Source organism: Berghia stephanieae, chromosome 1 (genome assembly GCF_034508935.2).
Source record: "Berghia stephanieae isolate SIO BIC M18660-M18661 chromosome 1, UCSD_Bste_1.3, whole genome shotgun sequence".
In the NCBI taxonomy this organism is placed as follows: Eukaryota; Metazoa; Mollusca; class Gastropoda; order Nudibranchia; family Aeolidiidae; genus Berghia; species Berghia stephanieae.
The window spans coordinates 84,093,497-84,119,712 of NC_088360.1; the positions used below are offsets into that span (position 1 = coordinate 84,093,497).

Genomic DNA, 26,216 nt, shown 5'->3' on the forward strand with positions numbered 1-26,216 from the left:
CGAAGGACTTAACTTTGCGTCGTGCTCAGCAAGACTCGAACCAAGATCTTACAGGTCACAGCACAAGACACAAAGCCAATCAATCCTTCAATAGCGAGACTGTCGAATTGTGAATTTTTCCTATTACCAATCTGATGAGAACTGCAAACCCCAAAACCATTCTTGTTTTCACGAAAAGAGCAATAGGAACGATGAACTTCGATTCGAATTTTATAGATTCATGAAACGCATTTTATAAAATATCAAAATCGAGCCTCGACTCTAGATGATTAAATGATGTATTTAAAAATGAGTTGTTTTATATAGAGCAATATTCATTAAACGTGCTCAAAGCGCTTTACGAGGGGTTCCTAGCCAACAGCAACACTTAACAAGTAGAACGGGACATGACGTCTGTTAGGCGATATTACATTTTTTTTCGGAGATAGACAACGCTGTTATCGGTCAGGTACTCATTTTACACTTGAGTACGGTGAGAGAATGTGAGTAAAGAGCCTTTTCCAAGGACTCAACTATGCGCCGAGCGAGTGTCACCCGAAAGCGAGTGTCATACCTCAAGAATACATAGCCGCACAACGCTGTCAATTAGAGACACGACCGAACTTCATCCCTGTTGAAATGAATGGAAATGATATGTGAACCGGGTATTTATCGGACAGTTTACATTGATAAAATACCAGTATAGGCTCTGAATTAGACGATTAGTACTAAGCGGATATCTCTAATATCCCCGCTTCATTATTCATTCTGCTCGTTTAATCACTTATCACCTAGTTTTACTATTTATATGAACAGTGTTCTCAATATATAATTTAACCTTCATGAAATTAAAGATGCATTCTCGATTACAGTCGTGGCTGTAGCTCTGTCAAAAATAATAGCAGAATAAATTATTTTTGAGACTACATATTAAAGAATGTTGTATCAAATTTACAAGCCACCTGGTCAGGCATTGATGAAGATAAAGACGATAAGTGTTCAAGGTCACACACAGATTTGTTTACGTTGCATTCGGCTAGGGATGTTGTGAGTATTTTACCTAAATACCAATAGTCCCATCAAGTATTATCACACATCACAATCCTGCACCAAAACACTGAAATTGTTGACAAATCCTCGAAATTCAATTTCTATTAAGACCTAAAATGTCAAGTCATAATTAAAGGACAATAAGCAAAACTCACAGGTATAATTGTAGAGTCAATCCACGCCATCTATCACATAGATCTCTTGGCAAAGAAACTTTTAAGGGAAATCCAGCGAGACGTGTGAAGAAAGATAAGATAATATTGTCAACCATTAGCAAGAATATGTTTGTCCCTTAATCAACACCAATGTACAATTAGCCACCGACGACAAAGGCCCATGCACTCTCTGATGTGTCAAGTTCATGACAACCATGTGAGAACAAGTCCTAGTTCTAGATTAGATGTCGGGGTGCTATTCATTTAATTGCGGATTCCCATAACTAATGAAACCTTTTTCTTTCCATTTTTGCCTGAAATTTTATACCATATAAACCAAAATGATCTCCAACACGTTAAAAACATCTCTAACCTAAGACTTCAGAGAAGTCTCATATTTAAGAATTTTTGACAATTGAAGTGTCATCAAAATTCATCGATGGTTGAAATAAAACATCTGTGGCCAAAATGAAGAAAGTGTTTTGTCAGGGCATGGCAAATCAGCTTTACAATCAATACTTAATCACGATAACTAGCCAACTAGAGCAATCCGTCTCTGGTTGAGACGCTTTTTACTACAAAGACAAAAAGAACAAAAATATTGATTGTGTCATTTTTCTAGGGGAGAGGGGGGGGGGGAGGAGTAATAAAGGTAATTTCGATAATTCACATGTATGAGAGATGAAAGATTTGGAACTGTTATCGGGGTATTAAATCTGTGTAAAGATTTATGTCAACATTTGCAGAATGAGCAAGTTTTGATGATAGCATTGTGTTTTATAATGTCCGTGCATTACCCATGTCGTGATATTGATGCCAGTTCTGTCGTGAAATGACAAAACACCTTTTTTTGTTTCGACGAGAAAAGCTTTTCTATTATATCTATCATCGATAACTTTAGATCAACTCCTAACGTATCAGAAAGTCTCAAAGCCGAGACTTCTCCAAACTTTCAGCTTTCATACGTTTTAAAAAATTGGGGTCATCTTTAAGGAGTTAAACATTCCTGGTCTAGAGTTTTTGTTACATGGGTTGTGTCGTTGTTCTTCAATGTTGCATTGTGTATGTATATAGGAACGTTTGTGAAATGAATGTCAAATGACTAAATAAGACGTGTACACAACATTTAACATGCGATATAGCGTCTATGAAACGGTGCCAGACAAAGGAAGAAATAAAAATACAAGGAAAAAAAACTATCCCAAAAAATCAGTTCTCCTCGACTGAGGAGTGAACCTCAGACCCGACCTGAAGTTCGATAATAATAATAATATTAATAATAATAATAATAATAATAATAATAATAATAATAATAATAATAATAATAATAATAATAATGTGTTCGTATATAGCGCTAAATGCCGAAGCCTCAAAGCACCTTACAATATATTTATCGAACCACAAACACACTCATACCGAGCCAAGCAGACACACACAAACAGAACAGTCCCACACACTAACTATGCAAGTTTTACAAAATGAAATTGACATTCAACAAAATGGAATCAAAAAATAAAACGAAAAATTTACTCATCAAGAAGAAAATTTAAATGGCAACCATAAAAATTTCTGGAAAAGATGAGTTTTCAGATTTTTCTTAAAATTTTCTGCGCTACCCGTGAGCCTTACTGAAAAAAAAGAAGCGAGTTCCAAATAGTTAGTCCTGCTTTATAGAAAGATCCTCAGTCAAGGTCGCCGATTTTTTGGGATAGTTTTTTTTTCTTGTATTTTTCTTTCTTGCTTTGTCTGGCACCGTTTCATACACTCTAGTTCAGATCTTTATCTTACGCAGGTGCCTGGTTCCTAGTTTATCAGTTTAACATTTCAGATACGTAACCCATCCACCAAGTCAATGTGGTAATGTCATGTTAGAATGAACCACACGAAGGAATTGGAGTTTGATATTAACACATGAATTCCAGTAACCCACTGAATGATTAACTGTTACGTGTTAGGCTATATTATATCGGGTTCTTTCTGTTTACCAAATAAAATGAAACAATAAATAAATTAATTAATGGATACGATGGTGAATAAACAGATAACTTTAATATGCGACTTAACAGGATAGACGCATGGTTTAACACCGACTTACTTACTTACTTACTTACACACACACATACAAACACACACACACACACACACACACACACACACAAAATCGTTTATTGTCAACTAAGTTGACTCACAGCTATTTTTAGATTGGGATTAAGGCCGATGACTAAGCTTGCGGTAAACGCATTGTCAAAGTATAGTAAGATACCACACGAAACATTAAACCAGCTAACTGCCGTACTCCGCAAAGACATCCTATCTAAAAATGTGGCCAGAAAACACGTCCTTCAAGTTCATTATCGATCGATTTAAATGACCCAAATTTTGACTAAAACTCTCAAACATAGGACTTCGCGACGTCCCAGATATGACAGTTTTTGCCAAGATTAGAGTCATTTAAATCGGTCGATATTTGAAGGACGAGTTTTCTGGTCAATTATTTAAATTCGTGTTTTTGTTTTTTTTTTTCCAGAGTACGACAGCTAACGGGTTAAAATAACCAGAAATGTAAAGTTTAAATCTACAGCCATTCGAAATACTACGCGTACTTGTCTAAAATAAAAGGGCATAAAATATCCTATCAAAGTGAAACATTAAGGAGCAGACACTGTAAAATAAAGAACTGAAAAGAAGAAAAAAAATCCCAAAAAATCACTCGAACTCGAGGTCGACTGTGGGAAGGTTTTTATTTTCTTGTATTTTTCTTTCTTGCTTTGTGTGGCTCCTTTCATACACACTTGTTCAGTTCTTTATCTTAAACCGGTGCCTGCTCCTTAATTTCTTAATTTTATAAGTAAGATTAAAGCTTATGAAAAGTTTTTAAAATAAATAAATAAATAAATATTTTTTTTAAAAATAAAAATAAATAAAATTTAAAAAATAAAAATAAAAATATTTTTTTTAATATAAAAAAAATAATAAAAAAAAGTTTTTGAAAAGGTGTATATCTATACGAAAAAATGCCAGACAAAGCAGAAAGAAAAATGCTTTTAAAAACACAGAAGATAAGCATGTCTCGAATGGGTATCGAACCTCATATCTCCTGATCACTGGACGGTTCGATCCCCAGTTGAGACAGACTGATCTTTTGGGATGATTTGTTTTTCTTAAATTCATCTTTTCTTTTTTGTCTTGGCACTGTTTTATACCCACCTTTTTATATAATTAAACTTACATTTTATACACTAAGAATTCAAATACAAAAATGCGGCGTCCGGTTCATCTCCGAAATAACACCGCTGTGAAACGGTTAGCTACATATTTTTCATCAAAGTGACACCAATACATAATATTCTGTTTACAACACAAGAGTTTCCCCCATATTAGAAAATGAATAGATTAGAAATTATTCATTAGTCTTGTGAGGCTATGTGGTCTAGTAGTTTGACACTCGCCTTCGGATCGGAAGGTCCTACTGGGTTCGAGTCCCCAGTGGCTCTTAGTTTAGTCCTTGGACAAGGATCTTAATTCACATTTTCTCACCGTACTCAGATTAAAATGAATACCTGGCGGTTACAGCTTTGTCTCTGTCAGAAAAAATGTAATATCGCCAAACAGGCGTCATGTCTCGTCCTATATGTAAAATGCTGCTGTTGGCCAGGGACGTATTGTAAAGTGCATTGAGCACGTTCAATGTATATTGTTCTATATAAAAGCTCAATTTTTTCTTTTAGTTTTTTTTTTAATGTACGTGATACGGTTTATGACGTGAAATGCGAAAGGCACACTATATTATTGTCCATTTCAAAACACGACCATTATCATTTACCATTATCATAAAGAGAATATTAGGAAATTCCAACACTTACATCACTGTGGAGAATTAACCAGTTACCTGTCATTGTCCGGAAAGACACGTATTAAAAAATTTGGCCAGAAAACTCGTCCTTCAAAAATATCAATTGATTTATATAACTCTTGCCTTGGCAGAAACTCTCAAACCTGGGACTTCGGCCAGGTTCTAGAATTTTTGCCAAGATGAGGGTCATTTAAATCGATCGATATTTGAAAGATGAGTTTTCTCGCCATTTTTTTAAATACGTGTCTTTCCAGAGTATGACACACAGTTAACTAGTTAAAAGTGACAAATACTAAAAAAACAAATTACGAAATTACGAAATTGTTTCCAGTCCAAAGCACTACTTCTAAATCACTCTTTGCGTTACCAGTCCAACCATATGAAATATGAATTGGGGTCGATTTAGAACACGCAGATAAAATACTCCTAAGGGTCGAAATAAACACAATATTATTCCCCAATCAATGCCATTGATTTTACAACCTCAATCTGATAATATGTAAGGATGAAACAAAAAATTTGCCCCTGGGGTGAATAAAGGGAAATATATCTATTTTTACATATTCCTTAATCAAAACGATGGCGTTTTTAGTCTGCATATGATATATTATATGACCTATAATAATTTAGTTGAGTGGTTGGGGGTAGTCACAATTTGTGAAACATGAAAGCTAAAAGCAGGTATCATAGCAGTATTTAATGGCAATGTATCATTAACAAACAAAAAATTATAATTTGTAGATGACTTTACACTGAAGATGGTATTTTTGTCCGGTTGCAAGTATAGAAGGAACGAAATCGACCTCACCCAGCTCTTTGTCATTGTTTTCAGACAACCATTTTTATGAAAAGTTCTCACTGAAGTATATAATATATTATCAATCACACTATAAACGCTCAATGTCACACATAGTTTTGTTAGTTGGTTATTTTTATCCGGCTAGTTGTTATGAGTATTTTACCTAAATGCATAGCATCAATAGGTGTATAAATAATTTCAAAAACAGATCGCACTAGAAACGATAAATAATCATGCCGGCATTTGTACGGAATTGAATTATACAGAAAAGATTCATTAAACACTAAACAAACAAAAAATACAAATGAAAAATCATACGTTTAGTAAGTGTTATTATTCATCAATGGTAGCTTATTCCAAGAGCACAGTCCTAAAATGTTGGTTTCACTCTGGAGAAAGTCGCCCTCTTGTGTTTTGGTAAAGTGTCATTTCATGTTATTCATCGTGCTCTTACGTAAAAATATTGCAACTTTGGTGCTATTGATATTGTCTTAGATTAAAATTCTAAAAATAATAAGACGAGTAGTAATAGTTAAAGTAGTAGTAGTGGTAGTAGTAGTAGTAGTAGTAGTAGTAGTAGTAGTAGTAGTAGTAGTAGTAATAGTAGTAGTAGTAGTAGTAGTAGTAGTAGTAGTAGTAGTAGTAGTAGTAGTAGTAGTAGTAGTAGTAGTAGTAGTAGTAGCTATAGTAGTAGTTAGTAGTAGTAGCAGTATTAGTAGTAGTAGTAGTAGTAGCAGTAGTAGTAGTAGTAGTAGTAATAGTAGTAGCAGTAGTATAGTAGTAGTTAGTAGTTGTAGTAGTAGTAGTACTAGTAGTAGTAGTAGTAGTAGTGTAGTAGTAGTAGTAGTAGTAGTAGTAGTAGTAGTAGTAAGTAGTTATATAGTAGATAGTAGTAGTAGTAGTAGTAGTAGTAGTAGTAGTAGTAGTAGTATTAGTAGTAGTATTAGTAGTATTAGTAGTAGTATTATTATTAGTAGTAGTTGTAGTAGTAGTAATAGTAGTAGTTGTAGTAGTAGTAGTAGTAGTAGTAGTAGTAGTAGTAGTAGTAGTAGTAGTAGTAGTAGTAGTGTTAGTAGTAGTATTGATAACACTATTATCATTATCATTATTTTATTGCTAAATTAATTGTTTTATATTTTCTATACACAGTCACATCGCAGGCAACTCTATATTTGACTATAAAGAATTCCTTTAAACTACACCATACCTGATTTTTTAGTTTTATTTTGTATGGCAACATTTATTCTATGTTCGCAATTAATGCTTTATATGCGGAATAAATAAAACTCATTTTGTCAACATTAGTAACCCGTGCAGCCAGTGTGAGTGAATCGAGGTTTTAATTATTTTTTTTGCATAGCAAAATAATGAAAGTTACCTAACAGATTTTGAACGACATTTAACTCCAATGGGATTTTTTGTCCATCAACATAACACATCACTGATCAAGTTCGTGCGAACTTGAGAAATGTCTAGACTACATTATGATTGAATTGTCATTATAAGATGATTTGGTATTTATCCACTGATGAAATGACATTATTATTCCATTCTCTGAATATCATGAAATTCCGACAAAACAATATAACGAAACAAACTCGCTCGCTTGTTCAGAGACTCAATGGGCAGGGCTTCCAGATGGCCATGGCTACTCGTGGCCAATTTCGACTTTCATAAATATTCAAATAAAATCTCACACGCCCAAACACTATATTAACATTCTGCTCCCCTTGAAAAACTCATCGGTTTTTGATGAACCGAAAATCGAATAAACTGGGGGAAAAAAATTTTCTTTTTAACTTTTTTCAAAAAATAATTAATAATAGAAATGCGATTCTCTGTGTGACCAATATTGGCCACGCATCTGACAACCCTGTCGGTGAGCGCGGGAAAGGAGTAGATGACAATACAATCCGATGACAGGTTGACATAGTTGTAATTATATATAGTATAGTAAATTAATGACATGAGGGTTTTGTCGAATCGTGAGTGAGAGCGTCAAGTTAAATGAGTGAGTAAAAAGAAGTGAGGCGACGAATCAGAGATAACGTCTACCATTGATTTTACCTTCACAGTATAAAAATATCACGCAACATTTTTTCAATCACATAGATAATATAAATCATCTGATCGAAACCTACAAAATAATCTTTTTCAGACCCGGGAGTAGCTTATGTGAATGAGCAAAGTCAGGGGGGGGGAGGGGTGGGATCTATTTAATGATTTTAAAACTCGGTCTATATATTAGCATAATATATTAATTACACCACGTTTTTAACTCTCTCCTTACCAGCCATATTCAGGATTTTCCCCAAAACTTCACAACCATCTGACACAAAATATATTTTTATCACTCAACAGTAAAGTTTTTACGATGCATAATTTTTTTTTGTAAAACATGCTTTACAACACACTGTTTATTTTCTTTAAATTTTATGATGTTCAAAAGAAATTTGAATAAGAACAATGTTGGTTGTATCGTAACGAATGTGACGATTTTCCTATAGTTGGTATGGAGAGGGTAAAACCAATCTGCTGGAATTGAATGAATATATATTGTATCTTTGTATCCACTTCAATGAAAGAATGTTGTTAATGACAGTCAAGAATAAAATACGATAATACGTTATTTTTGCATTTAGATTTAGATAGACTGATACAACTCAAAGTTCAATAATACAGTGGCTGCCAGGAGATGTCAGCAGATACATATTTATTAGGGTTGTTTCTGATACGTGGTTGTGCGTTAATACGTGCAGAAACATACTCATAACAGACTGCTTTCCATTCCAGGACAGCGGCAGAGTGGAAGAACAGACAAAGTAGTAGTAGCAGTAGTAGTAGTAGTAGTAGTAGTAGTAGTAGTAGTAGTAGTAGTAGTAGTAGTAGTAGTAGTAGTAGTAGTAGTATAAAATAAATAAATAAATAAATAATAAATAATAATAATAATAATAATATAATAATAATAATAATAATAATAATAATAATAATATATGATGATGATGATAATATAATGATGATGATGATATAATATATATAATAATAATAATAATAATAATAATAATAATAATAATAATAATAATATAATATAATAATAATAATAATAATAATAATAAATAATAATAATAATAATAATAATAATAACAATGATAATAATAATAATATAATATATTATTAATAATAATAATAATAATAATAATAATAATAATAATAATAATAATAATAATGACACTTATATAGTGCCATTTAGGTTAAAGGAGGATGTTGATGCTGAAACGTCAACTCTTTGTAATTTTCTCGGCCACAAGCGGAGGAAGCCCTACCATGAGCGCCTTCTAACCTCTCACTATGTGAGAGAGAGAGAGATGGAGAGAGAGAGAGATAGATAGAGAGAGAGATAGAGAGAGATAGATAGAGAGAGATAGATAGAGAGAGAGATAGAGAGAGATAGATAGAGAGAGAGAGAGAGAGTAAGAGAGGGAGGTGATACTGGAGTAAATGAAATGAGGGGGAGATTATTATATTATCAAACAAAATGTTTATGAGCAAGTCCATAAAATATCATCACTAAGGTCAAAAAATAAATCTGTTAACTGGTAATCTTTATTGTACTTCTTACTACCCAGGATAGTTGAAATTTTAATTTTCAAAAAAAAAAACCAAGGAATCTATCCTACTGTTTTAATCTCCAAAACTCAATGAATGAGGAGCACATGTGGCAGACATTAAAGTAAGTGGATTTTTATTGATTTTGTTCTATTATTGCTGTGTAATTTAGATTAAGTTAATAAATGATGATACCTTTATGATTTGTTATGTAATTGGTTTGGTTACAATTTTACAAAAGATTTAGATGACATTTTATTACGTTCCTGGTTTATCAGTCTTGACAACTTACCCTAGATATGAATGGCTCGTCAGTGACAAAAAAAGTACATCATTTGTTTTTCATAATGATGTAATGGTTTTATGGATTTATCTTTTTGTGTACACTTAAATAACGAACTTAATATTTGATTACTTGTAAACGGTAAGAAGAAAATGATCAGAAAAATAAATGGGACCGTCACTGACGTGGCACATTTTTTGTCACTGACGTGGCACTGTATAACAACACATATGGTTTGCTAACAATTAATGGTCCCATGCATAAGATAACAATGCAAAGGAGTCATTGACATTTTAAAATGAAATGATAATTGTTGCGTTTATGTTCTTATTAAAGTATAAAATGTGTGTCGTCCCTCTTTCCCAGATTTCACCCGAACTATGACTCCAACTACCTCAATAGAAAGAGTGAGAAAAAATAGAATGAGCATGGTGGAGGAGGAGAAACTCAGGATGAGGGAAACGAATAAACAGCAGCACAGAATCTCCAGATTAAATCAGACTGATTTAAAACGAAAAGAATTGAGCATTAAAAGTAGTGAAAAGAAAAATAAATGGCACGCAGAGCAACAACAGAGGGATACAAAATTAATCAGCCGCTCTAAAAAAAAAAAGAAGAAGCTTTCAACTCTGTACAAGCATTTGGATGTGCTTGTCAAAAGTTAAATCCTGTCAACCAAGCACTTTATGTAGAAGTTCAGCATTGTTTTTGCTCTTGCTGATAAGTTATCAAAAGCATACAGTTCATTCACTGATATAAAAACAAGTGGATATACCTTAGACATTGAAGTTTGGAAGTTTTGTGAATCAAATATGATCTCTTGGTGACTGGTGAAAAATGTTACAATAGACAAAACTAAAGATAGTAAATAAAAGAAGCAAAAGAAGCTGTCACTTTCAACTGTGAAAGAAGTCCATGCTCAGTATAAATCCTAAAAATTTGATTTCAAAGTAGGCGAATCAAAATTTGCTGCCCTGTGCCTAGTAAATATTTAGATCATATCAGAGAGTGATCAAAATGTTTGCTGCTTTGTGTATCTTGAAAACTTCAAACATTTCAGTGGCATCAAGAAAAGTCTTTCAAAGAACATCGACAGCATACAATTGTTATGTGTCTCTATCTGCAAAACAAATGCATCTTCCTGTTCTTTAGATGGTTGTGCTTGCTTAGAAAAACCATCGTCTCTAGTTGTTGATACACTAATTCCTGAAGACTATAATGTTTCTGTCAATTTCTTTTAATGGGGAAATAAAGCCAAGAAGGAAGAAAGAGAGGATGATGCTTTAAAAGAATTTGCAACGCAAAATGCAACGTAAGCTCTTAAGAAAACAAGAATTCTTTTCATTCACACAGCATTCACAAAAGAATTAAACTTCTGGCAAATTATAGCTCTGGATAAATTATTCTTCGTGAAGCTTTTACAGAGAATTCTGCAGTGAAATACCAAAATGAAATTATGACAACCCATTTGGAGCAGACAGGCATAACAGTCTTAACAGCTTTGATAATAAAAGCAGCAGTCAACTTCCTATGTCAGATGATGGAGACAATGGAGCTGTAGTTTGTGAAAACCAATTGATTCTTAAGTTCCTAAAGCTCATCGATTTTAGCACTTACAGGGAAGAGAATATTATGTTTTAATTTCATAACAGGTTTGGGGAATTAATTAAGGTTAATTTGACGATTTTTGCCATTTGTTTTAGACACAGTACGAATCTATTATGCTATTTATAGATTGATTGCAAAATCTTTGTAATTAATATCCTTTTTTAAAAAAACAACAATTTTTGTTCCTGAAATTGAGCCAGATGGTACATTAAACTGTTGGTATTGCTTTATTCAATTGAGAGACCGACAATTATGTTAATGTTTCAGAAGAAAAAAAATGCATTTTTATTTTTGCCACGTCAGTGACAGAAGAAAGCCAGACTAAACTTCTAACATGTAGTTAGTACCGTTCCTTTGTTATCATCAACTCAATCAGTATGATTTATTGGAATTGCTCCGTTAAATCCAAGCTCCTAGCTTTAGATAAATAAGAGAATTTTACAAGTGAAGCAAGTGATCCAAAGGATGGCATATAAAAATTGCCACCTCAGTGACAGCGTGATTTTGCTCCAGCATTTTCCAGGGGAACATGCTATTAGTGTGGAGTGGCTTTGCAAACCATCATTATTTTCTTTATGGTTTCCTACAATGTTAATCTATGGTCCTTTTAATGTCTCTGAATGCCATGCCAGTGACAATGGACTTGTCCTTTTTTCATGCGTTTTGAAATTTTTTTAACAAATCAAGCAAAGATTTTATAACACGAAAAACGAAAAAAATGTTTTTGTACTTACTGAACGAACATCTCCACGCCAGTATCCTCTATCCTCCTCCTGATTGCTTTCCAAGACTGCAGCAAACTGAATACTTCCCTCTTGGTGAGCGGAACTCTGCTGTCAACGCAAAGGGAGGTGAAATACTCCTGCCTGAGATTTCCCTTCTCGTCCACCAAAGAACTGGCGTCGAAATTGGAGTCCGGATCATTACTACTGGGAATTACTTTTTTGTTTTGAGAACTTTGTAAACACCCCATGTCATGACACTGATACGAGAAAGGATAACCTGTACATACCGACTTGGACATTTAGTTCTGTAGACTTAAATCATTCCACCTCATTGAAAGGCAATCAAGCAACTCAAAAGTCTTCCGAACATGCCTACTAGAACTTTATAACATCAAATCTTAAAAGTTTTAAGAACCGGTGATGATTAAAGCCTTAATGATATCATAATAAATCAAAAACTAAATATTCCATAACTTGAAAGGTTAAATGTTGTCCATACTATATTTTGTCAATTATTTTCATCGATGACATCCTGGGAGGAAATAATTATAGAATTCGGGACGGCATTGAAACAATTATGTCTTTGAGATGTTCCCTCTTCCAGTGGTCTGTAACCAGAACGTTCTTGTTCTATTGAATGTGGAGTTTGAACCAGCGTATTACCTATATATATATAGTTTCTTGGGATTTTCTGCAATGAGCATGTTTTGATAAATACAAAGTTAGAAATTAGTGAGTAGAATAAGGTATGGAGAAGTGCCATATGAAAACAGAGAATAAAAAGTCACTGGGCCAGTGCCATACTCAGGATCCAATTGACACGACACCCTTCGCCTGGCCGAGAGAGAGAGAAAGAGGGGGGGGGGGTGAGCAGCGAGAGGTCGCACGACCGACTACCCTAACCAAGTGTGTCGTGTCAATTGGATCCTGAGTTAGGCACTGACCCCGGCACTTTGTATTCTCTGTTTTCATCTGACACTTATCCATACCCTATTTTTCTCATCATTATTGATACAAGTGCCCGCTCCACACTTTTTCTGAAAATTAGTGAGTAGGAACTTGTGTAAGATAAAGGTCTGAAAAAGTGTTTATGAAACGATGCCAAACAAAGCTAGACAGAAAAATACAAGAAAAAAGTCATCCCAAAATATAAATCTTACTCGAGGAAGACTGATTTTTTGGGATGGTTTGTTTTTTCTTGTATTTTTCTTTCTTGATTTGCCTGTCACTAGACTATTTTATACACTCTTTCAGATCTTTGATATATACAAATTTTGCATATGGTTAAGCAGTCTGTGAAAATACTGGGATGAATATTAATGGGCATTAATCAACGTAAATAGAGTTTCGTCATAGTCATATTTTTATTAATGGCGCGTGCTTTTCTGGGTTTTTTCTCAGCTGTCCCTCTATCAAAAGTTGTAAAAATTTGTGTCAACATTTGAAGCAATTTGTCTTAACTAAATCTAGATTTTGGAAACGGTAGATGCCATATCAAAAAAGTTTTCTTCTTTATGACCTATAAAAAGCTAGTTTAAAACCACTGTCATAAAATGCGAGATGTTACACTGTCAAAAATGAATACGCACCACAAAGTATGAGATGAATTCATCGCATTTCCAAAAAAAAATCTCGTAGTTCCGGCTAGTGATTATGAGTTCACGTCATACTTGTTTCCGAATAAAAACAATTCGCTTTAACTGCTATAAACTTACAACTTACGTAGTTTGCCTTAAATTTTGAAAGTATGATTAATTGAATATTCGTATTAACCATTACCGATATGATATATCTAGCTTTAAACCATTTGAATACTGATTATATACTCAATAATATTGTCAAATTAACAATGAATGCTGCTTATATAACTTTGAAAAATTGTATGTATGCACGAACGTTTCACGGAACATTTAAAGGCTTTTAAAACATATAAGCTTTTAAAGTATACGATACCACACGAAATCTCTCTCGGTTCCACTCTCGTTAAGCTGCGAAAATAAATCTACTTGTATCTATAGATAAGTCATTAAAGAGGACGGCTATGGAATTGGAATTTGACAATCAACCCCGAGAGGATGATTATTGAAATACGAGAGATCACCAGTGTGGAGCGACGTGATAGGAAAAAGGATCCAAGACAACTTTGATATGGATATCATCCAAAGATGTAAGGAGCTGGCTGAACGTAAACATACATCCGACAAAGGAATGGACGTCTGATAATTCGGGTAGAAAAAGGCTCATGGATTCTGGACAGAGGATCATTGATATTCTTGCAGGTGGTTAAGATACTGAGTATTTAGAAGAATGCCATACCATTTTTTTTTCTTTTCTACATCATCTGGAAGGTAATACTATCATTATGGGGTCAATGAAGAGGTGTTTGAAGACTGGCTAAAGAACCGTTTGTTGTCTTTCCTTGAAGCACCCAGCTGCATTGCATTGGACAACGCTACCATTCGGTGGCCCATGATCAAATCTCCAACTTCGGCAACTATGAAAACTGATATGATTTCATGGCTCCAATCAGACAACACTACATTTTTCTGACCATTTATTAAAGGCCCAACTATACTCCTAGCGAAAAGAAACAAAACTTGAAACAGTTTTCAAAGCAGACTGTCTTATCAATGAGATTTGACACGAGGTTGCGCGACTTCCCCCATATCACTGTAAGCGCCATCTAATCAAGCTCATATGGACCCAAGTAAAGGGGAAGATGGAGAGATGGAACACCAAATTTACTCTCACCGACGAGGCAATAAATTATATAACAAGGGAAGACTGGGAAAAGGCACGTTCCAACCTTCGCAAACTGGAGAAAAATTACATTTCATTGGATAGAGTGATGCCACGAAATCTTTCCATAGTCGTTTCATTTCTCTTTTTCCTCACCCTAGTCATTAGAATGTGATGATTGACGTGTCTAGTATGTCTTTGTTGTTATTGTTGGTGTTATTGTAGCTGTTGTTATTGGTGAAAACATGTACCTATTTGTCGAAACACCGTATCATAAATTGATGAATTTCTACTTTTGACCAGTCTGCATTAAATTTATGTAATCCGCTTTGGCATAGACACAAGCTATTTATATAAATTTCGCAATCAAAATAATGTTGGTAGCGCCTTTGGTTCACTTTCATTTGTATTCATCAGTAATGTGTATTGATAGTTATAAAATGTAGATGTATGATTGTAAAGGATTGCCATTCGTCCCTTCATATTCAGACACTGTATGTATATCGTTTAAGTTTCAATTAACCGAATATTCCATTTTAACGAATCTCTTCAAAACGGATAAGCGGAATATTCATAATTTTGATACTGTAAATCATCTATGAGTTACGATCCTTACCAGTTATCGATTTTAATATAGTTGTTATCAACGAAATCCTTTTCTATCGTTTTACAATTAATGAAAAAATATTTTTGATTAAGACAAATGGATTCAGATGTTCATACTAACTTTTGCAGCTGTGCGTTGAGGGACAGCTGAGAAAAATAAGAAAAACATGCGCCACTTATTACAAATCTGACTATAGTATTTGATTTAATGGCTGATGTCCTGGGTTAACAACAGAGTAAGCGGCTTGGTCTATGGATCGTGCGTTGCAAATACACCATGTATAATTGTGACCCACCGCCTCAAACCGGTATTATGTTGGCTTGGTTCAGATGCTAAAATTGGCATTTAAAGTCAATCGTGTGAGATTTGGTTTTATTTTTACTTATACTTTATTGGAGATGGGGGTCCCGATAGCTCAGTTAGTAGAACACTCGCTACTTCACAAGCGAAGTGACCAAGATCGATCTCGGTTAAAGTTGAGATTTTTTTTCAGAGCGATAAACTCCGGCTTCATGGGCTTCATGGGCTTAATGGCTCTGAAAGACGACTTTGTTTCATATATAACTATATTTCATATAGTTTGTTTATGTGTGGAAAGCTAAAATTTCATATTCTTAACCTTTTCGGTCTTAAAATCACTGTTCAGCATCTGTTTTAAACCAACATAAAACCTGTTTGTGACAAATTTTAGCCTTGTGCCTCAGACAGACGTGGATGATTGACCATTTAGTGACAATGTCCTAGTCCACAAGATGATGGGGACGATCTATATAATCCTCCCTTGTTCTCAAAATGACCCTAGATGTTGTGTCCTAGGCTAATAATTCACAACATGGCCATCCGGAAATATAACGGACCAACACACAAAAGTATGTGTAACCTTGAGAGTGTATAGACTGGTTAATACAGTTTAGTGAGAATTACTCATAAACATGGATGGCAAAAAACAATAATAAAGACATAAGTGACGTCAACTACGGTCTATCTATATAACAAAGTGTTCACAGTTTTCAAAATACCCAACACACGATAGGTTATTCTGTTCGGCTTGTCCCATGGGTATGTTTACAACTTTCAGAAAAAAAATCCGTTTTGTTTGTTTTACATTTATTAAAAAATATCCGATCGTTGGACATCAACTAGTCATGTGATCAATGACTCGTTTGGACGAAAACCTGATAAATATAGATCGCTCCCATAAGCCCTGTACCGGAGACAGACGTTAGCTATTGACCAGTTACTCACAGTGAGGCTGAGTCTAACTTACAATGGGAATGAATCTATATTCAGGTTTTCGACCAATCGAGCGATCTGTCACACACTAATTTGTTGCTGTCCATTTTGTATTAAATGTGAACACACTGCTTTGTTTCTTTAAGTTGCCATACCCATATTTAAAGCTGAACAAAGTTACTCGTGATGTTGGATATTTCGGAAACTTTGAACATTTCCTCTATTGTAGGTCATTTTGAGCACATTTTGCAATGTGATCAATGACTCGAGAATATGGAAATTAATATATATCGTCCCTATTGAATGGGGATGATCTATATTAAATTTCCATGTGCTCTAGGTCATTGGTCACATTGCAAAATGTGCTAAAAGTGACCCACATAGAGAAAAGTGTTCACAGCTTTTTAAATATCTAGCATCATAATTGGTCATGTCATTCAGCATTACACATGGATATGTTTATAACCTTTTTAAACAATGCAGCTTGCTTACATTTAAGAAATAGCCCAATGTTGGCCAGCAACAAATCATGTGATTGATGACCTGATTGGACGAAAACATGGAATGAACACTTTCTTTTCATTTCGCTTTCACTTTCACCAATTCTAATAACACTCAGCCACTCACTCACAGCACAGGCACACAGATCGGCGAAGAAGACATCTCGCTTGATAAGGGCGAACTACCCCCGGAGACTGACTGCGACGACCCGGCACTGTCGTCCTCTGACGTCTTCCGGATAAATACGTCGGGCACGGACAAAATACAAAGGATAAAGAGAAGAGCCGCTAGACCTACCCATACCAAGCTCGAAAAAAAAGCGGCAGAGGACGTCGGCTGCTTGGTATGGGTAAGTCAAGGGGCTCTTCTTCTTAGTATTTTGCCCGTGCCCGACGTCTTTATCCGGAAGACGGCAGAGGACGGCATTGTCAGGTCGTCGGAGTCGGGTCTCCGATGTGGGTTAGCCCTATGTCGCTGTATAGAATGAATGAACAAACGTCACTCTGCTCTTTGTTCACCTTATTGTTTTAGACTACCAGTTGGGTGATAAGTTCTCATTAAATTCTATCAGTCATAGTATAAATGTTTAAATTTACACAGTCTTGTGTGTTGATAAGATTGACCCGGTGACCAGGATAAGTGCGTATTCAACTCCAATGCACACAATGAATCCAAGGATTTTATTACACAACTATTACTATGCCACCTTCATAAGATAAACGAGTATGGAGGTGATAAAAAAGTCCTTCAAAAACATTTGACCTATGGAGCCGGAGCTTATAATTACTTGCTACCCTTTAGATAGGACGTTAGTCTATCACACAGTACTTTTCGCCAGATCTAACAGACCCAGCTACCCAACCAATCAATGCTGGGCGGAAAGGACGTCAGAAAAAAATCTGGACTGCACCTAGGATTTATCTCTGTCCTTTGCTTGTAAAGCGAGTACTCTATCAACTGAGCTATCGGGACCCCCATCAATGGAGGTTATAAACAAGTTTAGAAATAGACCCATTTACTAGATGACACCAACAGACCATATATATATATATATATATATATATATATATATATATATATATATATATATAATATTTTCCTCTCAGGAATAAAAGAAAGGCACGTTCTGAGAAGAAGGGGATGGGTAAATTAAAGTAAGCGTAGGAAGATGTACATCCTATTTGGTTAATGAAGAAGAGCTCCTTAGGTTATTTGTATAGGGATTTATAGGGGGAGTTTGATACAGTCTGACATATTCCGATAGATATGTAGTGAATGTTGTGTTTTAACCCCCTCCTTCCCAACTGCATCAAAATCGTCATATTGGTTACGACACAATATACATGTTTTCTTATTCAGATTTATTTTGTACATCACACACTTTGAAGAATGATATTTAATGATTTTTGATAACTACATAATGTTGTTTTATAGAGAGCTTTTTTGAATTTAAATAATCAATTTTTCTATTGGGTAAGCCTGCCATTTTTGGAAAATAATGAAAAGGAACGGTAAGGAGAGAGTTAACCGATAACGTGCACATCTGATTTGACCCCAATTTGAGGTTTCATGAGTATGTAACCCGGTGTAGCACTTTTTATGTGTTAAAAAATCATTTTAATGGGAAGAATTTTTTAAATGATTTCTATGACTATTGAAATTTTAAAAGTAAATTCTGTTACGTAATTGCATTAGAAAATCTAGAACTGTTTCTTATAAAATATATTTTTGGAATGTACAAAATTCAGATCTTAGCAAATGAAGATATCCTCTTGTCTATCATCATTCTGTTACATTCTGAAACTTAAAAAACACCTTTAAAAATTTTGACCAGAAACTCGTCCTCCAAATGTTGATCAATTAAAATGACCCTCATATTGTCAAGAAAGTCCCAGGTTTGAGAGTTTTTGACAAGATGAGGATCATTTTTAATGGATGGATAATTGAAGGACGATTTTTTTACCCAAATTTTTGGAGTGGTTATTTTTTCAGAGTACGGCTGCATTGTTGATGCATTAAAACTGTTCGAAAAAGTAGATGATACACTTCCTTGTATGACACCTAATAGATCCCTTGGTGGCTCTTTTGGAAATATTAAGAAGTGCCAACTGATTTTAGTTATAAAGCATTTGATTTGAGGGGCCAAATCACAAATTTATTTATTTCATTACCAATATTAAACCATTTGAAGAAATATCAATTGATTTCATCTTTAAAATCAGTTCATGGTGGGGACAAAGCACAAACTTAGTTACTTCATTACCAAAATTGCATCATTTACCCAAATGTATGTGTTATATTAAGAGTTGTCGGAATCAAGTCAGAGAGATTTTAATCAAAGTTATTACACCTCCCAACAATACAATGTAAATATATCTCCGTGCCAAACTTGGTGTTTCTATGTTAACTCATGCCAATATAAAAAAAAATTTATTGGGATTTTATATAGGGCAATATCGACTAAACGCGTTCAAAGCGCTTTACAAAGGGTCCCTGACCATCAGCAATACGTAACATAAAGAACGAGACATGACGCCTTTAAGGCGATATTACAATGTGTCCGACAGAGTCAATGCTGTTAACGGTCAGTTACCAATTTTACACCTGAGTACAGTGAGAGAATGTGAGTAAAGAGGCTTTTCCAAGAATTTAACAACGCGCCGAGCGAGACTCTTGTATTGTTTTTGTTTTTAAGGGTTTTACGGCGCTTGCAACACATTAAGGTCATATAAGCGCCAGTAAAAGGAAGAAAATGGGATAGTAAAAAGTTCCAGAATTATAATTAAAGTACCCAAGAAAAGGTAAGACAAAGAAACCAAATATGTGACCCGTCGCCTGTAAACGGTGTTATGTCTAGAGAAATTTGACCATTTGACCACGAAAAGTAAATTTAGGAATAAAATAGTGAGAAATACGAACTCAACGGTTTCTGCAATACAAGGAATAGTATTAACTCTTCGCTGAAACCGACATGAATTAGCCGCAAGTGCATATACTTTGTGGCAAAAAATTCAATTTCCAGCACCTAGTTACTAGATCATCCTCGACATAATACCGCTTTGACACGGTTGGTCACATATTATGGTAAAAATGATCAATCAGAAACGTTCCATTTTGCCTATAAATAGAACGAAATTGACGTCACTCACCTCTTTGATATTGTTTTTAGCCAGCCATTTTTATGAGTAGTTCTCACTAAATTGTATTAATCAGACTATAAACGCCGAAGGTTACATACAGTTTTGTGTGTTGATACGTTGTATCCGGATGGCGGAATAATGGGAATAAATTACCTAAGCGCACATCATCAACAACAAAGAGTACCTTGCACAAACTACAGATTTGCCTCCTTGGAAAAGATCACATCACATATCTAGGGAATTCCTCAATTGTTCCTTCTGGGTCATAAAATAAACCTTGAAAAAACATCAATGACGTATCCACACACAGATCCATGAAGTTAACTCCCAAGCAGGGCCTGCGAAGAGAAAAGAAAGAATGATAATTGGCAAATAATTTGAAATATACAAAAAGAACGACATAAAAATCATATTTAACTCAAAAGAGCAATTGGCAACACACCGACTTTCAATCGATAAAGATCTGAACAAGTGAGTATGAAAGGTGCCGGACAAAGCAAGAAAGAAAAACAAGGAAAAAAGAACATCGCAAAAAAAAAATCAGTCGACCTCGACTGGAAATCGAACCTCAGACCTTCTGGTTACCGGTCATACGTGCTACCATTACACCATAGAGGCTCCCGATAGTTGGGACAATTTTAATACCTATATTCTTCACAAGGGTACGCGTTTTAAGGTAATCAGAAGGCCTGAGGTTCGATTCCCAGTCGAGGTCGATTGATTTTTGGGGGATGGTTTTTTTCTTGTATTTTTCTTTCTTGCTTTGTCTGACACTTGTTACTCAGATCTTTATCTTGCACGGGTGCCTGCTCCGTAATTTCTTAATGTGCTACTTTCAGTCGGCAACACACCTACTTTCAATCGGCCACAACACTGACTTTAAACTACTCACCAGACAACCAGACAAAAGTGACAAATTGAAATGAATGGTTGGAAATGACCTGCCAAATACGGATCTTTCAATTTTCTTTCTCCTCTTCCTCCTCCTCCTTCTCCACTTTCCTCCAATTCAATCTCCGCTTATTCCTCTTCTATCCTTAATTTTGCATTTGTTTGTTTTTGTGTTTAAGGGTTTTACGGCGCTTGCAACACATTTAGGTTATATCAGCGCCAGTAAAAAGGAAAAAAATGGGAAAGTAAAAAGTTCTAGAATTACAATTAAAGCAGCCAAGAGAAAGTAAGACAAAGGGGAACTGGGAACAAATAGGGATCAGACGTCGATTCCAAGGGAATACCACCAATGTACCTAGTTTGGGATCACCTATAAGTTTTATCCGGACACAAGCACAAAATCTAACAAAGAGGAATACTCTCAAACGCTTACAATATACATTTAAAATAACAAATATAATAATACATAACAGAGAGATGATTTACAAGGAAAAAAATATAATCTCCCAAAACAATAACTATGCATTTGACTGTTTCCCTCCCAGCCAGGACTCCGGCCAGGGCCAGGACAAAAGCGAGTAATTTCATTCCCAGACAAAGACAGAAAGCATGTTGGCAACAGATATAAGGGGATAGAAGACGCAGTATGTGCCTCCCTGCCCACTCTGGGAGGTTAGGAACCCCACCCATAATTTTGCATTTTCTCCCATTCCTTCTTGTCATTCCATTTTTTCTTTCTCATTTATCTACTCCTCGTTTCCATTTACATCTACTTTTTCCAAATACATTTTTTAAAACGTAGTATTTTACTTCACCTCCTCTTCATTCTTCTCTTCCTTAACCTAGTCCCCCTTGCCTTTTCCTGCCCTATATCTCCAAGATCAAGTAACATATTAAAATTCGAAAACTTTTGGTGATCCGAGCAGTGGTGGATTAAAATGTTGCAAAATGAGACTCGGGATCGGACGTCCCAGTGCTTTACTATTCACTGCCTATTTCTGAATTATCAGAAATGACTAATATAGCCTATATTGTGGTTAGAACTGATGAATTAAAAAGGTTTGAACAGTTTATATTCAAAAGTGTGTCATATATCGTCTTATTAAATCAGCAACGTGTATACTAAGCTGCTAGAAACTGTGGTTTGTTATAAGCTGAGTACACATAAAGAAATATAACATCTGAAAATAATAACATAAAACTGGACATGAAACAGTTCGTGCTCAAAATCCGGCTTTTGCGAGTAACAAAAACAGATTAAATGTTAATACTTCGCGATAAACCCACATGCTTAAATGTATGAATCATAAAGATATACAATGGATATCTAACAAGAAGATGATTTACATAGAAAAGATATTATCCCCCCCCCCCTTTTTTTTTTCCAGAAGAAAGATCTGAACAAAAAGCAGCATGATTGGTTTAAAAAATTCAGGGATTAAAGACCAATAACAGTGAATTCCCCGGCCCACCGAGAAAGGTCGAAAGACCAAACCCCATAGGCCCTAAGGCTGCCTGGTAACTTGGTATAATTTAAAGTAATTAATTTTGGATTCTTTAAAAATAAACATTAAGAAAACTTGAAAATGAGTGAATTCTAAAAGAAAAACGAAAGAATTCTCATCTCGTTCTTCCATGCAGAAGATCCAAAACAGGAAATAAAGTTGACGTTATCTATATCTAGGCAGCATCAAGCATGTTCTATTGTGCTCTAAAAACACACGTCATTTTTAAAATATTTCGGTCAGAAAAAAATTTACTTCGATTCAATATGATCCTCAACTTCTCAAATAGACTGAAACCTGACACTTAAAAAATATAAACTTATTTAGATGACGACCCCCCCCCCCCCAAATCCCTAAAGGGTTTCAAACTTGACACTTCAAAGAAGTTGAGTGTCATCTTAAATAGGTTGCTTTTTTTTTAATAAAAATTTTCTAGCCAACATGAAAAAAAAATGTATTTCATCAGAGCCGGCAGTAGAGACTACATTTCTTAATTACGCTAGGAGATTATTCAATCATTCACCAAGTTTAGACTGATAGAGTGATCAATAGTTGCCCTCTAGGTATAAAAGATTGACTGATGTGCTGCCTTGACATCTAAGACCATGGAATTGGTTCATCTGACACTATTCATAATTGAAAAAAAAGAGAAAAGAGAAATGAAGGCAGTGTGGATCAGCAATGAGATCGTTGATTTGTATACCCAAAAGGTACCAATATCAAATCCCCTCCGAGCTGTGTATGTCCTTTCACAGGGCTGCACTGCGGCTGACGTCCTGGGTTGCTCATATTATATTCCCTTGGAATAGACTCTAATGACAAGTGTCTCCTTTGGGGTAAATAAAGAGGGGTCTTATTCAGTAAGAAACATTAACTATTTTGTTTGACCAAGTCAAAATATTCATTTTAAAATGGCAATAAATAATTGTTAGTTTCTGTTAAGGTCGACAGAAATCGGGGGGAGGATGATAGTCGAGTCAAAGGCTCTAATGGCACTAAAACAAGTACATTAATTTGACTATTCCACTTCACGATTCCAATACAATTTTTTTTCAGCTACCAAATTCCCGTAATACCCAGTCTCAGTTCTCAGGATCTTGCAGTTGTTGCTTGCATACGCTTTGATGTGCTATTTTCCCGAAGTTTCTAAAACGGTCACATAAATCAATCACGAGAGGGGTTTTTCATTTGAAACTAAATCCCGGGATCAAATCCGGATAAAAATTTCAATTTAGAAAAAGCATGAGACATTTTTTTTTCAATCTTGAATAAAGAGGTTCATGGAAAATTGTCCTTTTTAAAAAGATATTACAATGGAATAATCTGAGGTAAGGGTGTTGTTTGTTTGTTTGTTTGTTTGTGGGGGTTTTACCGCACTAGCAACACATTTAGGTCATATCAGCGCCAGTGAAAAGGAGAAAAAAACGGGATAGTAAAAAGTTATAGAATTACAATTAAAGCACCCAAGAGTAAGTAAGACAAAGGGTATTACTTCAAATAGGGAACATAGAGCACACCATCAGTGTACTTAGTTTCAGATCACTTAAATGTCTCATCCAGACACAAGGATAGGTCCCCGTCAAGAGGAACATACTGTGTAGAAATGTGTAGCAACCGTAGAACATGTAAAACAAAACAAATACAGTGCATATCAGAGAAATTTTAAATGTTTCCCTCGCAGCCAGGGCATCAGGCCAGGTCCAGGACAAAACCATGTAAAATCATTCCAAAACAAAGACAGAAAGCAAGTTAGAAAACAGATATTGGTGTATAAAAGTCACAGTAAGTGCCTGCCTGTCCACTATGGTAGGTCAGGAACCCTACCGAGACGAAAGGGTGAGCTGAGTAATTTGGCCCTTGGCTTTTTCCAGGCATTGCTTTTATAGTTTGAGGCAAACCTTTTACTTTTAGAAAGAAGTCTGAAAATAACACCGCCTCATTTAGGCCACCAGGAAGAAGAATTTACATAATTTCAGAATTAGAGACAACATTCTTAAATCCCAGGTTCTATCATTATTTACGAACTCTGGTTTGTTTTGGTTAAAAGGGTTGGTTTTACACATTTGAATGAGATGAACAATATTGAATTAGAAGTGGCCATAGACAGTAGTAATTAAACTCGCGTCTAGAAAACGAGGTCAACCTATCAGATTACATCAGTGTGTACTGAAAAAGTCAAGGCAGTAACACGGGGATTTGCATAATTTTTATTACCTTTCTCTGATCTATTGTATGACAATTATAAATAACTTAATTTACACATTTATTAGCAGTTTTGGAATATGTTTTGGATCAGAAGTGAGAATGAAGAAGATTCTAAAATGAAATAATGAAAAAATAATTTCAAATATAAAATTCATCCAGGATTTCAAGTTAGGAATGTTTTATTTTTTAGAGGAAGCAGATGCATCTTTAAATCTTAACTGTTTTAGATGTAGGACTTTTTTGGTCCAAAAGATTGACAGTTGGCTATTTTGGGTGATGGTGTGAGACAAAATGAATGGCACTTTATTCTGTAAGATAAGTCGATAAGTATTGTGTTTAAGCAGTAGTAGAGATCTTTTAACATGCAATCATAATTTAAAATTTACTCTCTAGGAAATGTCAGCAAATGAATGTAGTGGCAGAACGTTTATTACATGTGTTTTGATGTGCTATTTTCCTGGACGTTCTCGAACATTGGCACAATCATCACTCTGTAAATAACAATTATTGATCATTAGCAGCAGACAGAGAGTTCCAAACATTCAATCATAATACATGTCATACTTTACCTTCAACGCTCTTTGATTTATGCTCTGCAGCGTCGGGCCTGAGGCAAATTTGTTTAAAAGGCCGACACTGCATATATTTACAATGTCAACAGCAGTGCATATTCCTTTCAGTGATCAAACAAGTTTTATTTTAAAAAGAAAGTATCTTTTATCTCTTTAAATTTTGACGAGTTATTGACATCGACAAGCGTTCATTTTACGTTAGCACAGGCGCGGAAATGATTTGCTCAAACTTTATGAGGTTTAAGTTTTTTAGATGCGAATTCAAGTAGGTACATAATTTTGTGAGCTTTCTTTTTATCGCGGATTTTAAGGAAAAGAAGTGACTGATAGATGTTGCCACAAATTTATTTGTTTTTAAGCGTTTTACGGCATTTACTATAATATTAGGTCATTTCAGAGCCAATAAAAAGGAATATGATAGCGGAGAGCTGTAGATGTGAAGTTAAAAGAATCAAAGAAAAAGGAAGGCAAAGGAGACTGAGAACATAAGATGCCACAAACAATCTCTCGTTGTGCAAATGTGGACATAACCGAAAAGTCCCATCAAGCCACCATCAAAGGATCCCGCTATGAAGGATACACTCAAATGTTTGCAAAGTACAATATATAATCTACAACATTCAAAACTAATTATTATGATAGAACATATCAGCAACAGAGAAATATTTCAATTTTCTTAATTTTATTGTGTGGAGCAAGGTTGGTTCAATTCCTATGATATCACAAACTTCTTGGTTGCTTTTTTTTGTCTTTCCAGCTTATCTT

At 34.9% G+C, this 26,216-nt stretch overlaps 1 protein-coding gene across 7 annotated transcripts in view; it reads right to left on the reverse strand.

The window, feature by feature from the left end:
• LOC144959427 (globin-1-like) overlaps nucleotides 1-26,216 on the reverse strand; it is a 228,071-nt gene that overhangs the window by 187,914 nt on the left and 13,941 nt on the right. For 2 of the 7 annotated variants that reach the window (XM_078892045.1, XM_078892053.1), the window contains exons 2-3: nucleotides 20,432-20,616; nucleotides 12,068-12,749 (exon numbers count right to left, since the gene is read on the reverse strand). In XM_078892045.1, coding sequence (XP_078748171.1) covers nucleotides 12,068-12,357 — 290 coding nt within the window. In that variant the 5' untranslated portion in view covers nucleotides 12,358-12,749; nucleotides 20,432-20,616. Of the gene's footprint in view, nucleotides 1-1,184; nucleotides 1,385-12,067; nucleotides 12,750-20,287; nucleotides 20,617-25,448; nucleotides 25,622-26,216 lie in introns of those variants that run through there. The other 5 variants (XM_078892021.1, XM_078892013.1, XM_078892028.1 and 2 more) reach the window with 4 other exon arrangements.